The 17,615-nt window shown below is 32.9% G+C and overlaps 1 protein-coding gene across 1 annotated transcript in view; it reads left to right on the forward strand.

Annotated features, from left to right (window-relative positions):
- Positions 1-1,644: 1,644 nt before the first annotated feature.
- The window catches only part of LOC149790741 (protein Wnt-1-like), a 59,693-nt gene continuing 43,722 nt past the window's right edge, over positions 1,645-17,615 (forward strand). Inside the window, exon 1 of the mRNA XM_089971437.1 lies at positions 1,645-2,522. Within this exon, the coding sequence (XP_089827563.1) occupies positions 2,434-2,522 (89 nt within the window). The 5' untranslated portion in view covers positions 1,645-2,433. The remainder of the gene's footprint in view (positions 2,523-17,615) is intronic.

The raw sequence follows: 17,615 nt of genomic DNA on the forward strand, positions 1-17,615 counted from the left end.
TTCATGATCAAGCCTCATTCACTGGAAATAAAAAGCTTACAACCAGAAGAACCAAACGATTTTGGGCATAGATTGGTATCATACATCACAAGATTAAAAAATATAATTAGACCTACACTGCTACCTTAAATACTGAAAATACGTAATACACATGACTTGACACAGGAAATTAAACAGTGTGTCAACATCTTTATATCTAAAAAATGTGAACACCATTTCAGATACAAATAGTATAACTCAAAACTTCAAGAAAATCTACCCCCCATTTAGAAATATAAGTAAAATGTACATTGGTTATGTCATATATCTGTCAAACACAGTGTGAATGGTTTGTTCACGACAACAATTTGTCATGGTATTTAAACAATATTAGCTTCAGGGAATGTGGACAGAAGAAAATATATTTATATGGGTAAAATATGTATGTTACCTGGGAGGAGACTCGAAAAATACAGTACAGAGAGTACGGGCACATTTTCATTTCAACCCTGAGGCGAAGATTGATTAGCACGTTGACTCTAGTGGTCATTTTCTGATGATAATGGTCGGAGATAAGGAGTTACTTAGTAAATTTGTTCATTCAAGGGAAACAAATTGGTGGCTGATAATAGCGTAGATTTTGAAAGAAATGCGCATACACGTGGTTGACGACACATTCACCCGTCTTTGACTTTTAAATAGAACAACTTCAATCGAGGGCAGGGAAAGAACTCTGTGTTCACCTGGCCGAAAACTATCTTTTTTTTCCGGCTGAAGAGACAGGCACTGATCATAAGCGGAGCGGGATCGACGTCGTTGCGGCTTTAAGTCACCCTGCTGAATCACGGTATGAAGCCAAATTTTCACACCCGGATAAAAACCAAAACTGTGTTACTTGCCGTTGTTAAACTAACCTGGAGGCTGAAAATATTTACTTATTTCCATATTTACCAGGAACTTTTTCCTATTCTTTACGGATCAAGAATTTAAAGAAATTTTGGGGGATTTTGTTTGTTTTTTAATAGTGTTCTATTATTGAGCAATAGACATTTCGGTGACTGCATAGATGTGTTCATGAATTAACATAACAATTATGCTTTGTGTTTTGATGTCGTTTTTATGAGAGTAACAAAACTCCAGAGGAGAAATTAACAGTCTTCTGAAAAATACCAGCGACAATCCCCAGTAAATTTGTGAACGCCTGAATAACATGCCCCAAGACAATTCTTGCACGTGACTCACGGCTCATCGCTGGATGAATATTTTTGGCAGAAGTTGGGAAGATTGCTATATTCATGGATACATAATATTATTGATGAGTTTACAACTATAGGGCAACAAGTGTATTCTTGTGATGAGCAATCGGATATAGCTATGTTTAATTAAAGGCCATGTTCCCATTAACTGCCGACAGCGACTTTATGTAAACGAATTACATCCACTTGCGAAAATAGTGTTAATTTTTATTTATTTTAGCAGATACACTATCAATGGAATGGCTTATGTTACAAGTCGAAGAGACTTTGTGAGTGGACTTGCAGTTTTTTTTCCCCCTAAGTATGTATTGCCATTTTGACATATAATTGTCACTCGTTCTTCAAAACTTTTTCACCTTGGTGTTCGACAGTCTTGTATACTCAACACTTTTCAGACTGTCTCATCAAAGTCCACAATCAGACAATTTAGCGGTTCACACAATTATATCCTGGCTATAATATCAGTCAAATCCTCAGGAGTGCGAAAACCTCGCTGTATTGTTGGACGGGATTTCGTAAGAAAGTGTTACTTGCGAATGCAGTAAATTACCCTCGAAGTCGGGATCGACTGAAACGAAGATTGAGTCAGGTTACACAATCCACTATCTACCCGCGATAATTGGAGGTACTTTTGTTTTTTGCCTTTGGCTCTTAATACCTAAGGCTGATACATGTCAATGGGAACACAGAAAACGCATTGCCACCTGTAATAAAACTCCAGTACGGGAGTGGAAAATTTTCATAATTAATTTATTTATATTTCATTGCCTGCATAATGAAGAAAATATAAATACTTTAAAGTCATTAAAAAAGACGAAGCAGGAAACATACTGATCAAATCCTAAGAAACATCGGCGCAGAAAAAGAAAGGAGATTACACTGGATAATGTGAGAGATTTTTTATATTGCAACTTTTCTCGGCTGGTATTCAATTTATATCATGATCTGACAAAGATCATTTGATAGATACCGAAGTTCAAGGAACCTTTGCTTTCAGTTGACGTCACGTCCAATCCAGATTTTCAACAGGAATGTAATGTTTCGATGTTTGGTAATATGGAACCCGATCCAGCATCAACGGTGTCATTGTGCTTTCTCCTTACGTAAAATATATCCGACATAGAATTGTGAAATAGGAACTTATGTCAAACCACGTTGCTAAAACTCGGAAACAAAGGACACTAGACTATTCAAGATAATGCGGCTATCACCGCTTTATATTACCGTATTCCTTTTGTTCAATTGCACCTGGAGCAAGAAGACACGGATAAAAGGCGTCCAGTGGTGGTAAGCATAATTAAAAATAGAGAATGAATGAATGAATGAAAGAATGAATGAATGAATGAATGAATGAATGAATGAATGAATTAATGAATGAATGAATTAATGAATCAATTAATTAATTAATTGCTAAGTGTCTGAATTAATGAACGAATGAATAAATGATGAATGACTGAATGAATGAATGAATGAATGAATGAATGACAAATTGATTGATTGAATGAATGATTTATTTTGTGAATGTTGAAAGAATGAAGAAATAAATTACCGAAAAAGCAATGAATGTATCGATAAACAAAGCAGTCGATGCACTTACCTCTTATATAATGAAAACTTTGGTTCATCATCATCATCATCATCGTCATCATCATCATCATCAATAATGATTGTAACAGTGAAAATGAAATTATTATTATTACTTCTAGTATTATTATAAACGTCGCAATTGATATTGTTGATGTTATTATTGTCACATCATTGGCATCATCTGCGAATACATTATCGTTGTTTTCTTCATCACGGTTCATTCTGATTATCTCATGAAATGAATTTTAGATGCAGAAAAGTTATCATGTTACCTTGTCATAAATGACATCCGAATACTTGCGTTCAAGCACGAATTTTATTTATATAAAATGTATTGAAAGAGTTGATCCAGAAATATCTACATAAATTAAACAGATAGGCAGATGTAAGGACAAAAAGAGAAAATGACAAACGTTTGACATAAAACTTACTGCGTTACATGGATATATAAATGAATGAAACAAAGATAGATGGATAAATATTAGGTTTATGTAAGTTCTTACACGCTTTGAAGAGGAAGTTTGAGACTCTTTGAGTAGGATTCAATATTGAGTAAATACGTCTGAATGAAGCTATGGAACGTAAGTATAGATAATACATATATATATATATATATATATATATATATATATATATATATATATATATATATATATATATATATATATATATATATATATATATATATATATATATATATATATATATATAGATAGATAGATAGATAGATAGATAGAGAGAGAGAGAGAGAGAGAGAGAGAGAGAGAGAGAGAAAGAGAGAGAGGGAAAGAGAGAGAGAGAGAGAAAGAGAGAGAGGGAAAGAGAGAGAGAGAGATTGTTTCCTACTTCCACATGATGCTTTGCTCATGTTTGAAATGAGGCCAATCGTGTATGTAGGATATTTAATCAAACTCTAAAAGCAACGGTTACACAACTATTTTAACGGAAGCTGGCTTTAACGTCGTTTAGTTTACACTTTGCATATATTTATATTTTTCAATCATCAATTTAAATAGCTCTCAATAAAATCTGCTTTATGGATTCCTCTCTAAAATATGGGGAATACAATCTGTTCATTAATCAATATCGTCATCTTTTCGCCCCATGATTGTGGTGATACACATGTCATATATCATGGGAAGTCGTATGATGTGATGGCAATAGAAACATTTACTAAATATCAAACGATTTAAAACGAATTGATAAACAGAGTTGAAATTAATTTTCATACCTTTAGTATATTAGGTCAAACCATACAACGATACAAGTATTCAAGCGTTATCGATGGTTCTCTTTAAATGTATGTATGTCTTATTGATTTGTGCTAGTAAGAGACGTCACAGAAAACGTATACATTAAGATGCATTAGAAAAGATTCCTTTTCTATTGCAGGTTTACATTTTCGATGAAAGATGAATCTAATAATCGGTACTTGTGTTAGGTGCTCGAAGCATTTAACATCTTTTCGAGATAGTGGTAACTGTTAACTCATCTGATGATTTAATACGCGGGCAATTCCAATTTCATATGAAGTTTAGAAACAAAGAGTTTACGTCATGTGATATGTCCCAGTTATTAAATCTATATTAATTTTGTGATTCGAACTTAATAAAAGTTCACATCATTTCTTTTCTTGCTGTCACAACAGTTTTATCTAATCTTTCTTTCTCTCCTTTTTAATTTCTTTGGATTATTGTGTAATTGTGTATTTTCATAGAAGGCAATCCAACATTCTTGTAAAATTGTACACATATTTTAGCATGTCTATTTATCATTTATGTACATTTTATTTAAGGAAAAATATTGTTTAGGGTAAATCCTGAAAGAGGATGGCTCATACATTTCCGTGTATACTTGCATACAGAAGATTTGCTTATTCAAAACAAAAGAATGAAACACTCTATTTCGATGGACATAAATACCCATTTGTTAATATCCCATTCTAGATACAGAACGAGCCTTATAGCACACATTTGCTGACCAATATAATATCATTTTTCAAGATAGTCAAATAAATTATGTATATATGATGCAAAATGAAAGAACAAATATAAATACGCATTTATGAATGAGTGTCTTAGTCATTTTACACTAGTGTCAGCCATTTCGAACTTAAACATAATACATGCAAAAGACAGGCCAGACAAGTCATGGCCGATTCCCATGGAAATGCAGATAAAAGGGACCTATCCGGAATGAGTCTGATTTCTGATATGTTTTCAAACAGACGAAAACGTGATGCAAATTCAGGTGAATTCCCCTGTGAGATATATGGCGGTAATTTAAAAGCAAATAAATTCCCATATGAGATATTTGGCAGTAACATTATGTTCTCTATGGAATCATCTAATAACTCTGTTACTGCCTATTATGTCTCATTATTATTTCATTATTGAGATAATCACTTACAAATATTAATATAAACAGGTAGATATGCTGACTTGAATAAAGATTTATATATTAAATATAGTTCGATCTCCCAATCTGTGATTCAGCGTTTAGCACGTTTCTGTGCATCGGATGGAAACGTCATGGTGACGAATCTCGAAACTAGTATATTATCGTGAAGAAGACAAAATCCGTTACAATACTGAACTAGAATATTTTGCATTTAAAAGTACGAAAACGTGTTTTGCGGGTAAGTAAATCAGAAATGGGATATTATATCGAGTTGTAACTAAAGGAAAGATGCCAAGGAATTATAAAAATACTATACCAAATAAATTTATTGAGATTTACCATTAATGAAATATCCGTATTTTACCTAGTCTGCAATTAAACAAGAGAAAGTTTGTAGGATGAATGTATCGGAAAACTATTGCCATAAAATAACATACTAACATTGTATGGCAACACTTTAAAAAATCGTCAACGTACTTCGTTGGGTAAATCGGTGACCATCTGTCCCGTAAAAATGACCATCACTAGTATCTGGTCATGTCATGAAAAAGTATTTTCAGTAATGAAGAAAACGTGATACATGCTCTGAGAGAGCCGTCTATAAGGCAGATAAGTGTAAAATTATCTGCTCCATGGAATTGTTCAGTACTTTCATTACCAGATACACTCTTCAAATTACATCTCGATTACGATTGAAATATTGATATGATATGTAATTTTAAGTTCACTACTTGCAGTCTTTTAGTCTTTATTTTAATTGGCCATTTTTTTAGCTGTTCGTGAATACATTTTGTACAAAAAAACCTGGATAAACTGACTCCACCCTGTACCAAGACCAAGTTTTCAAGTTTTAATTATAGACCAGCGTTGACAAATATAGACATTAATTAAACATATACTCATTTCAAATTACAAACGACTATCGGAGTGCACGTAAGGTGTTGAGATTTCGGAAATGATATTTCATAAATGGTCAGAGGCCGTGACATGGCATAGTCTATTAGTAATTTAATCAACCATGTCTTATTGAACGTGATCCGGGTTAGGAACAATTTTCAATTAACGATTATCTCGAGATTGTGCAAAAGTGCAGACCATTTTGTTCGACTGTTTATTGGCCATATAATAACTTTTGATGTGAACTGTTTGATATCGTTCTAGTGTAATTAATATATAAGACCAAAAATATGTTTTTGTTCATCATACAAGATTTATAAGTATTTGTGCAACGTTTTTCAAATTTTCAAGCATAGACGAGACACGTTTGAAATTATAATCCAAACTGAAAAACGTGCAATACTAAAGGGAGTAAAAAATACAACAAAAATATATTGAGTCTACTAAGAAACGTCATGATCACATTTCATTACTTTTGTGGCAAAGATACGATATCAGATAAATGCACACGCACGTGTTTTTTTTTTATACATGATATCATTTTGCATAATTTTGGGTGCGAATGAAAATATTTACAAAATACAATAAAATATCATACGTTTCTGGGTATGTACGATATAACACGTTTTTAGGATATTTTGCCGATTATATAATCGAAATAAGAAACTTAGAGTTGTGATAATAGGTAAAATCATTACTAACACAATATTCCGTAAGAGGTAATTATGATCTAACATTGTTTAAATTATGCTTTGATATTCTGTGTCGTTTCTTTCGAAGTCGGAGTTGAATGGATCCATTTCCATTAAAAATTAAGTTACAGTTATGTTAAAACTGACAGACTTAAACAAACAGTATTTCTGAGAATTGAAAACATTAGAACCCTTAACGATTTTCTTCAGAAAGTTAAAGAAACGTCTCTTATATATTTATGCATATCCGGAACAAAAGAAAAATCATAAACATCGCCAAGATGCTCAGATATCTACACGTTCCGGTTTCTTCCCCCATTCACTTAAGTTCGAGACCTAATCAAAAATATCCTATGAAATGTAGACAAATTTATATTATACAGTTATCCCTCCGACACCTTTATGTATGTTTGACTATTTGGACGATAATTCCAAGTATATCTGAGAAAAAACTCGTGTAAACATTATTTTCTGAACATGTAACTTTGCATGTGGCCTGCTACATCTACATCTGTTGGTCCCATGATATAATGTCTTTAGAATTAAATGAGGAAATATCCAATTTTATCTTTGTATTTCTATAATAAACCTATGAAAGGTTATTGGTGAAACACCACTTTCTCTGAAATTAATTTTCATCGTTTCAACCACCGATAGTAGATAGTACCTCTATTTTGTCGAGTTAAGTTGTTAACTTCGTAATCATCCACACGGTTGACTGATGACTATTTCTATATTATAATAAAATATATTAATACTACAAAAATGTAATTTACAATGGGAACTATAAATTATTATTTTTCAATTGTCGATTCCATTTTTACAAGACTCGTGCAGTGCTGGAATTCTGATATTCAAAATTACTTGCCTATCTTCTATTATGTTGCCATTTTGACATTTATTCCACAATTACTGTTCATAAACCAATCTGAATGCAATTTAAATAAATGCATATATGTGTTGCCATTCAAATATTATCATAAATGTACATGTTTATAGTTTTATGTGTAGTCGATAATCTAATGAATGACAGGATTAAAAGGGCGCCTTAATTGTCATAGCGGAATGAATTAACTTGGCCACTTGGCACCCATGTTAACAGTTATCAGATTGTCCATTGAATGATACGTTGTCTTTGCGTAGATTACTTAATATGATACCATGCGACTCATTCATGAAAATCCTTCAATCAGAACCTTGTTGGTGCCAGATCATAGAAATAGTCAAGCAGTACCTTCGGCGTGCCAAATTATATAAACTATTCAAATCATTGCACTACATGTTCGTTACGGGATGACATTTTGAAACAAATAGCGGCACAAATGCTTTTTCATAAAAAGAGACAATCCATCGATTTATCACACCTACGGTATTTATGTATGTATGTCTTTTCGTCTTATTACTACTACTACTACTAACAATAATAATAATAATAATAATAATAATAATAATAATAATAATAATAATGAATGCTTTATTTATTTATTCATTTATTTATTTAATATTTTGGAGACTCGTCACAACATTTATACAAAGATATAACAATTAATTAATACTTTAAAATTAAAAACGAAGACAAAAAGTAGTTGAACTATTCAATCCAAATTCCATCGGGATTTTCCCCCCATTTTAATTGTTTAAAGCATAGAATGCTTGCTTATTTAAACAGAGCAGTATGTTGTTGTTTTTTTATTTGTGTGTGTGTGTGTGGTTAAATAAATATTTAGAGAGCTCAACAAATGGCCAAATGTATACATTAGTACCTCTCTCCCATTTCCTTTTCACTGTACTCAATAGTCGTGAAGCTTGGATTATCGTGGAGCAAATTAACACCGTGCAAGGCCGCTTTGTCCGAAAACCCACATCAAAGCAGAAGATGAAAGGAGGGTGAAACGCTCGTCTTTAATCGAATGACTTCAGTGAAACTTAGACGATCAACTTGCATTGAAAATCAATCCCAACCAACCTTGAGCACCGTTTTCTTTTCTTTTGAAGTTTTTGAATTAACACATTCAGGTAGAAATGGGTGGGGGGAAACACAGAACTATAATACAAGCGCGGTGATGTATACATACGACAAGATATCGTTGTCATATTTTAAGTGTTAGTATTGTTGGCCTTCTTCTGCCTTTCTTCAACTTTAAGTCTGGGTCATCCAGAACTCTTTAGGGAACATAAGTGTGAATATGTTTTACAAGGAACAATCAGCTGATGCGGAAAATCATTTACGTTTATTCGATAACAATAAAAACACCGATGTTGCCCCTCTCTTCTCTCCAACATGTATGAACAGATCCACCAATGATTCAGTGATGAACAGATTTTGACATTTTAAAAACGTAGACATGTCACGTGTCAAGAAATTAAAGAAACTTAAGTGTGCAAAAGTTCAGATGTAGGTAACACTCCCATAGTTAATAATAGTCCATTGCTGAGAATCATAAATAGGTATAATAATATTGGCATCCACTACTAATGCTATACTATATATATATATATATATATATATATATATATATATATATATATATATATATATATATATATATATATATATATATATATATATATATATATATATATATAAAGTGTATTGTAAACACTATTATATTAGTGATAATAAAAATTTTATGTAAACAACTGAGACGGCAACAAAAAAAATGTAACTTGGAGATAAAAGAAAAATGGAGAGAAAGAGGGGGATAGAGAATAAATGCTTCCTTTTCATGTGTACAGAATTGTCATGGCCATTATTATAACAATACGTCTGTAACTGCACTGAACTCACTCAAAACTATAATGCAAATGGACTAAAATAAAGTTTTTGTTTAAAAGCGTTTCGGTTTATGAGAACAGGAGTTCACGTGCACACAAGTAAATGCATATGTTTTGCAAACTATCAAAAGCCAGTAGTTTCGTATAGATGTGTTATAAGAGACGAGGTACTTTGAATATGTGTAAGTTTCTAAGTCGAGTTCTTTTCCTATTCTTCTCATGGTTACGTTTTGGTTTTATGAGGCAGATTATCATTTAACACTTAGATTGGGGACCAAAGCTTTATTTCGGTGCTCAAAATAGAAGGATTTTGGTTCACTGTAGCAAAGTTTATGAAACTGAATAAGGAAATATTGCGGGTCATGTGATATTATTCAGTTTTAAGGAGTTTTCGGTTTACCGAGGGTTCAGTGGAATTTCGGTTCAATGAGGTTTCGGTCTTGGGATGTTTCAATGTATATTAATTTTGCGCTGTACATGAACTGTAGTGCTTGTGACCATTTACCCTTTTTTACGCGTTTTCCAGATACCAACAATTTCTCAGCTATATAATTACCATATTTGTTGGACACAGCATATAAAAACTACGCAATGTAAAATTAGTCGCTTGATTTATGCTCGATGGGTTATGTTTAGCACTTTCTATGTGCAAATTATGTTCCATTTAGTAAGCATTCAGGAAATTTGAAATATAAGAATATAGTCTTTGAACTAGATACAGGATATAATGCAACTGATTTTGTGATTGGTTGCTCTTAGAAATTATTTTTTGAATATATTTTATTGAAAAGATTCGACATATTTTGCTAGCAACTCCGTCTTTCTCAAAAGAACGTGCATCATTCCACCGGTTGAAAACTGAAAACTTCGTATTAACGAAAGCCGTAAAGACAGTATGCCCTTTCATTGAGAAGAAAATATCGAACATTCGAATCATGGAAATATAACGTAACTTCGAAATATTTGCGTCTTCCATTATTCTTTAAATCATTTTGTTTCTAACCTGACTCGTTATTTTGCTTTAACAGTTTCTTGTTTACAGTTGAAGATAGCGTTTAATAACTCTCGTAGCGTGGTCACAATGTAGTATGTATTTCATAACATAAGTAACCTCTTGACTGTACCCGCAACACACCCTGGTCAATGTTTACACCTTAACGGCGTCAAAGATAAAAACTTTGTTAATCAAGAACATCCCTGGGGCAATATCTATCACTAAGTTTAATAATAAATTTACGGGAAACATTAGTTTACTTGCGATTTCAAATTAAGATGTCTCGTATTAGTCTTCGTATTACCCTGCCTTTATCCGTCCAATCTAACATATATAGTCTAAATTACATGCCGCGGGAATAGCGCTTGTTGAATTCGATTAATTCCATTCAATTATCGCCATTTTTGGTTGACTTTAACATTCCTTACAATAGGGCAACAGGTCACGCTTCGTTATCAACGAGTGGGGGTATATCTTAACAATGGTCTTGTCTAGAACTTATTGTTTGGTAATCGGGGTAGGAAGAACACTAATTTTAGGGTCAACAGTTTTATTTATGAGACATGCAATATTCATCTGTGTTAGAATGATAATTTAATTTACACAACATAGTCAGGTATCAAACGACTTTTAGTCAGTTTATAGCTTAAATTATATATATATATATATATATATATATATATATATATATATATATATATATATATATATATATATATATATATATCCATGTTAGTTGGTGATAAAAGACCCATTTGCAATCTGGTCCTCAATTTTTGAAGCAGGTTATCTTATAACAGAGAGAGAGAGAGAGAGATTCGTACGCGCATCATACTTCGCCCCACCTTTTCTTCAATTTAGGCGAGCAATATAACGTGTTAGTTATTGCTCATAAATTCCGGATAGGGCAATTAGGTTTACGTGTCAGATTTTGTCTATATCGAATGACATGCACTTGAAAAACAAGAAAACATATTATCGAATTATTATTCGTTCCTAGCTGGACGAATGAGCGTGTGCCGCGTGTAACGATGCATCTTTCGTATCATTCATGCACAAGCGCATAAACCACTCATCGCAGAATAAAGAATTCTTGTCTTGTTGTTTTTAACACCATTTTCAGCAAATGATAGGCTGTACATGGTGGCCAGTATATCTGGTGGTGGAAGAACCACCACCCAACCATATTCCCCCACGGAAAGCTTCTGTCATGCTTTCTTACATAGCCACGTTGCTCGAGGCGAAACTCGAACTCACGGGGACAGAGGTGAGATGTGTAAGTGATCAGTAAAGGCGAGATTCTTAGACCACGCGGACACCGGGGATCTGCCGTAAAAAAAAAACAAAAAGCCAGAAAAAGGTCAACTATGTGTTAAATTTAGCTGCCTAATAGTAACACAGTTTCACTTAGTAGAGTAATCAACAATTACTAATAACAAGTAGCAATGGACTCGTAAATGTACCACTATAATGTTTAATGTTCAACGCAATTATAACAAGTGAAAAAGAATTCTTAAGGTAAACAGCATGATGTTGTATGCTAATCGCAGTTATAATAAATCTGGATGGACTCTTAAAGGCAATAAGTATAATGTTTAGTGTTAATGCAATTAAAACAAATGAAAATGAACTGTTAAAGGCAATAGTATCATGTGCAATGCTAAATACAGTTAAAATCGGTGAACCTGGACTCTTCAGGGCAACATTGTAATGTTTCAAGTCAAATGCAAGTATAACAAGTGAGAGTTGATTCCTAAAGGTAACAGTATACTTTAACATGTCAAATGCAATTATAACTAGTGAGAATTGATTCCTAAAGGTAACAGTATACTGTAACATGTCAAATGCAAGTATAACTAGTGAGAATTGATTCCTAAAGGTAACAGTATACTGTAACATGTCAAATGCAAGTATAACAAGTGAAAATTGATTCCTAAAGGTAACAGTATACTGTAACATGTCAAATGCAAGTATAACTAGTGAGAATTGATTCCTAAAGGTAACAGTATACTGTAACATGTCAAATGCAAGTATAACAAGTGAGAATTGATTCCTAAAGGTAACAGTATACTGTAACATGTCAAATGCAAGTATAACTAGTGAGAATTGATTCCTAAAGGTAACAGTATACTTTAACATGTCAAATGCAAGTATAACTAGTGAGAATTGATTCCTAAAGGTAACAGTATACTGTAACATGTCAAATGCAAGTATAACTAGTGAGAATTGATTCCTAAAGGTAACAGTATACTGTAACATGTCAAATGCAAGTATAACTAGTGAGAATTGATTCCTAAAGGTAACAGTATACTGTAACATGTCAAATGCAAGTATAACTAGTGAGAATTGATTCCTAAAGGTAACAGTATACTGTAACATGTCAAATGCAAGTATAACTAGTGAGAATTGATTCCTAAAGGTAACAGTATACTGTAACATGTCAAATGCAAGTATAACAAGTGAAAATTGCTTTTTAAGGAAAAAATAAAATGTTTAATGTTTAATGCAAGTATTTCAATTGAGAATTTATTCTTAAAGGTAACAATATAATGTTTCCTGTCAAGTGCAAGTATACCAAGTGAGAATTGATTCGTAAAGGTAACAATATATTATTTTATGTTAAATGCAAGAATAAGAAATGAGAATTGTTTCTTAAAGATAACAGTGTAATGCTTAAAGTTAGGTACAAGTATAACACGTGATAATTGAATCTTAAAGGTCGCAGTATAATGTTTCAAGTTACAATCAATTTTCTGGACTAGATTAATTGAGCACGTCAAATATATTATATTCCTTTTATCATAGCGAGGCCAGGCTGCCATACAGTTTTGATTCCTAAAGGTAACAGTATACTGTAACATGTCAAATGCAAGTATAACAAGTGAGAATTGATTCCTAAAGGTAACAGTATACTGTAACATGTCAAATGCAAGTATAACTAGTGAGAATTGATTCCTAAAGGTAACAGTATACTTTAACATGTCAAATGCAAGTATAACTAGTGAGAATTGATTCCTAAAGGTAACAGTATACTGTAACATGTCAAATGCAAGTATAACTAGTGAGAATTGATTCCTAAAGGTAACAGTATACTGTAACATGTCAAATGCAAGTATAACTAGTGAGAATTGATTCCTAAAGGTAACAGTATACTGTAACATGTCAAATGCAAGTATAACTAGTGAGAATTGATTCCTAAAGGTAACAGTATACTGTAACATGTCAAATGCAAGTATATCAAGTGAAAATTGCTTTTTAAGGAAAAAATAAAATGTTTAATGTTTAATGCAAGTATTTCAATTGAGAATTTATTCTTAAAGGTAACAATATAATGTTTCCTGTCAAGTGCAAGTATACCAAGTGAGAATTGATTCGTAAAGGTAACAATATATTATTTTATGTTAAATGCAAGAATAAGAAATGAGAATTGTTTCTTAAAGATAACAGTGTAATGCTTAAAGTTAGGTACAAGTATAACACGTGATAATTGAATCTTAAAGGTCGCAGTATAATGTTTCAAGTTACAATCAATTTTCTGGACTAGATTAATTGAGCACGTCAAATATATTATATTCCTTTTATCATAGCGAGGCCAGGCTGCCATACAGTTTGGACACTTATACTTTATGGCACACATCTTTGAAGAAAACATAAAAGATACATATTTATTCGTTCATTTGTTAAATGAAACCAAGTGTTTTAAGTTCATAGAGAGCGTAGTGATATTTGTATGGAATGGAGCTATTTTAATGTTGCAAATATGCATACAATCTTGATGTAATGTAAATAACGGCATTGGGATTGGAACCGATAATTTAAATGTTGATACAAAGCAGTAACAATCGTCCTTAAATAGATTTTACAGCACTAAATTCATATACAATACCTGACTGAATTCTCACTGAATACATCCATTGCACAGAAATTACACTCAACAAAACGAAGACACAAGAAAAAATCCACAAAGAATGCATACATGGTAAAGTTGTCACATTTAAAACCGTGGTCGACAATGAATACATTTTAAGGACATCTTCACTCCAGAGAATTGTACTTTGTGGGTACAATGGGTACATTGCGGACTTAAAGACATTGTAACGGCTTCCCCATGATGTTATTTACGAATCATATGTTGCTATTAACAATGAGAACTAAAACAGAGGTCTGGAATTGACAGAAACATCAAATAATTTCAGCAAATCGAAAAAGTTCTCAACTTGAAGCCATATCCGATGTTTTCTCTTCAAAGACTATTGAAATCCTTCTGTCGCCTCTACAAAATCAAGTGGTGTTCTTTTAGAGTTAGGATTTTATGTCATTCAGGAATCAATGACATGAATTATCACGTCGTCCTTAGGTAACTTAACGTCAGAATTTCGATAACTCCTTCAGATGATATCTCCTAAAGATATCTTCAGTGGTTCGTAATCAATACAAGGTTATCAAATTTATTCTGGAGCCAATATTCTTCACTGATATGACATAACATCATTCATCCCGAAGTTTAATATGAATAACAGGAGAATTATGAAAGAATATTTTTTTCGTCTTCTAAGGCAGGCTTCATCCTGATCGTTTGTTTATTGGTTATTAATTAGTTTCTTGCTCTTTGATGTTTCCAGGCGTCAAAGAGTTCATACAAAACATCTAACGATTGCAGTTGGGTATGAACTCTCAGGGATTTCCTGTATAGTTGTTTGATGGAATATTCATCTCATGTTAAGTTAAAAAAAGATGTGGACAAAATGTCCTTTCTCTCCCCAGCACGCACTTCATCGTTTTCAAAGAATAAATCAGTTTATTTATTTTCATCACTTTACTATGAAATAAACTTTATTAATGTTATTAGGTTTTAGTGAGTCCTGCAAGACTAGTAACCATGTTTCTTTAGATCTCTCTCAAATCCACAAGACCTCTAGCAACTTGGATAACATTTGAAAGTGCAAGGCAGTGCACCAGTAGACGTGTTTTAGGCACTCTAAAGGAGAAAGGATGCACAGTCTTTGAGGTGAAACATTTTTGACATCAAAGTCATTGCTTCTTTTGAAAAGTCTGAGATCCATTGGATGTACTAAGTGGGACGGTTACATAAGATACAAGATGAGAGATTTAAAGGAATAAATTTAATTAGTTTTCCGCTGTAACAATAAACAAGTTGATTAACTCTCCTTTATTTAGATTGCCTATACTATGCTTTTCTAACAGTTAGAAATTTGTAGGTATCCTCATCAAATATCTAAACCTTCTGATGTAGGTATTTGCTATAAATGAAGTCGGAAAAAAATACGAACATAAGCTGCAGCATCAAAGTGTATTGATGTTAGTGGGTAGACAAAACATCGCAACGTGGGATAAACTTTGATGTGTATTCTGTTCCGTAGGTAGAGAGAATAAACAAGAACTGATGTGCGTTTTTATTTGTATCAAATGTCTCTGCGATAGTGATCTTTCCAGTATTTGTACAATTTTCTTGGTTTTAAATATCTGCGTTTAATGCTTACATGTACAGTAAGCATGGTTATATGCAAACTCAATGTGCAGTGAATTTGCCTCAAAGTTTGGTGAAATTTATTCTTTGGATTTTAATAATCAAAGCTCATTTCACCATATATTCTCTCAATTTTACAACAGAGCTGGTGACCTTCTTGATATGTCGTCCCACAAGCTGGCATGTATCATGTAATACCACGCAAGCACTCGCACCGGTGACAGCTGGTGGTGGTTCTATTGGTCAGAGTGAATGTGTTTGGTTTTGGTGTTTTACAGCTCAACGCGACAAAGAGGTTAATAATGGTAGGATTCGAACCCTTATTCATTTGGTTGCTGGTCCAACACGCTAACAACTGGACTAATATTGCTCTGCCGAGCGAATGATATACAGCGGTGTGTTGCAAGGTTAAATGACATAGTGGAACTATGATCTACTAAACTCTGCAGAATATTATTTTGTTTGGGACATGAGAATCCTGTTTTGTAAATACTTGGACTGCAGTAGTGTACCCTTTTGGAGTCAGATGCGTGTGTTTCTTTTATTGTAATCTGGAGTTTACTAAATTTGAGGAAGCAAGTTTCTATATTAGTTTGATAGTGGCTTGTTGCCTTCTTAACTACAGAATCAGACTAACATTCACTTTATGGAGTAAAGAATTTAGTTTAACTCATTATTATTATTATTATTATTATTATTATCATTCCATTAAAAGTTGGTCATATTATTTTTGTACTTCTTACGATGGGGCATTTCTCATTACCTTGGATGTAAAGGATTCCTTCCCAGCATTCTCAGAAACATCATTACCTAAAGTAATAAAAACTTCTTATGTTAAGCTTCCTCTTTACGTGTGTAAAAATATCACAGGTTCTAGCACTATTTCGGTTTCTTTTTCCATTCCTTTCTGGTGAAATTAAATGTACTTGAATGTATCATCTTGTACTGGTAGTTTTATGTTATAAGGCTTATAGTTAATTGTGATAGCTTTAAGATATAGAGCCTCGTGTGTTCTAACACTTCTATGATATAGAGCCTTGTGTGTTCTAACACTTCTAATATATAGAGCCTTGTGTGTTCTAACACTTCTATGATATACAGCCTTGTGTGTTCTAACACTTCTATGATATACAGCCTTGTGTTCTAACACTTCTATGATATACGGCCTTGTGTGTTCTAACACTTCTAAGCTTTGTTATAGGCAGACTCCTTTTTATTTTAAGACGTCTAATCTTTTTTATTTGCAGCCGTATGTGTTCTAACACGTATAATCTTTATCATATACAGCAATGTGTGTGTTCTAACACGTCTAAACTCTTTTATATACAGCTGTGTGTTCTTACACATCTAAACTTTATGATATATTACACTATTTTATTCCGTACCTTCATACCCATGTGCTTGTACCTTGTGGTTGGCCGCTTCTGTGGCCTAGTGGTTAGAGCGTCCACCTCGGATGCGGGAGGTCGTGGGTTCGATCCCCGGTCGAGTCATACCAAAGATTTTTAAAACAATGGTACACTAACAGCTGCCTCGCTTGGCGCTCA

The sequence above is a fragment of the Sinohyriopsis cumingii genome, chromosome 10, assembly GCF_028554795.1.
Source record: "Sinohyriopsis cumingii isolate HCF-2022 chromosome 10, ASM2855479v2, whole genome shotgun sequence".
Taxonomy (NCBI): Eukaryota; Metazoa; Mollusca; class Bivalvia; order Unionida; family Unionidae; genus Sinohyriopsis; species Sinohyriopsis cumingii.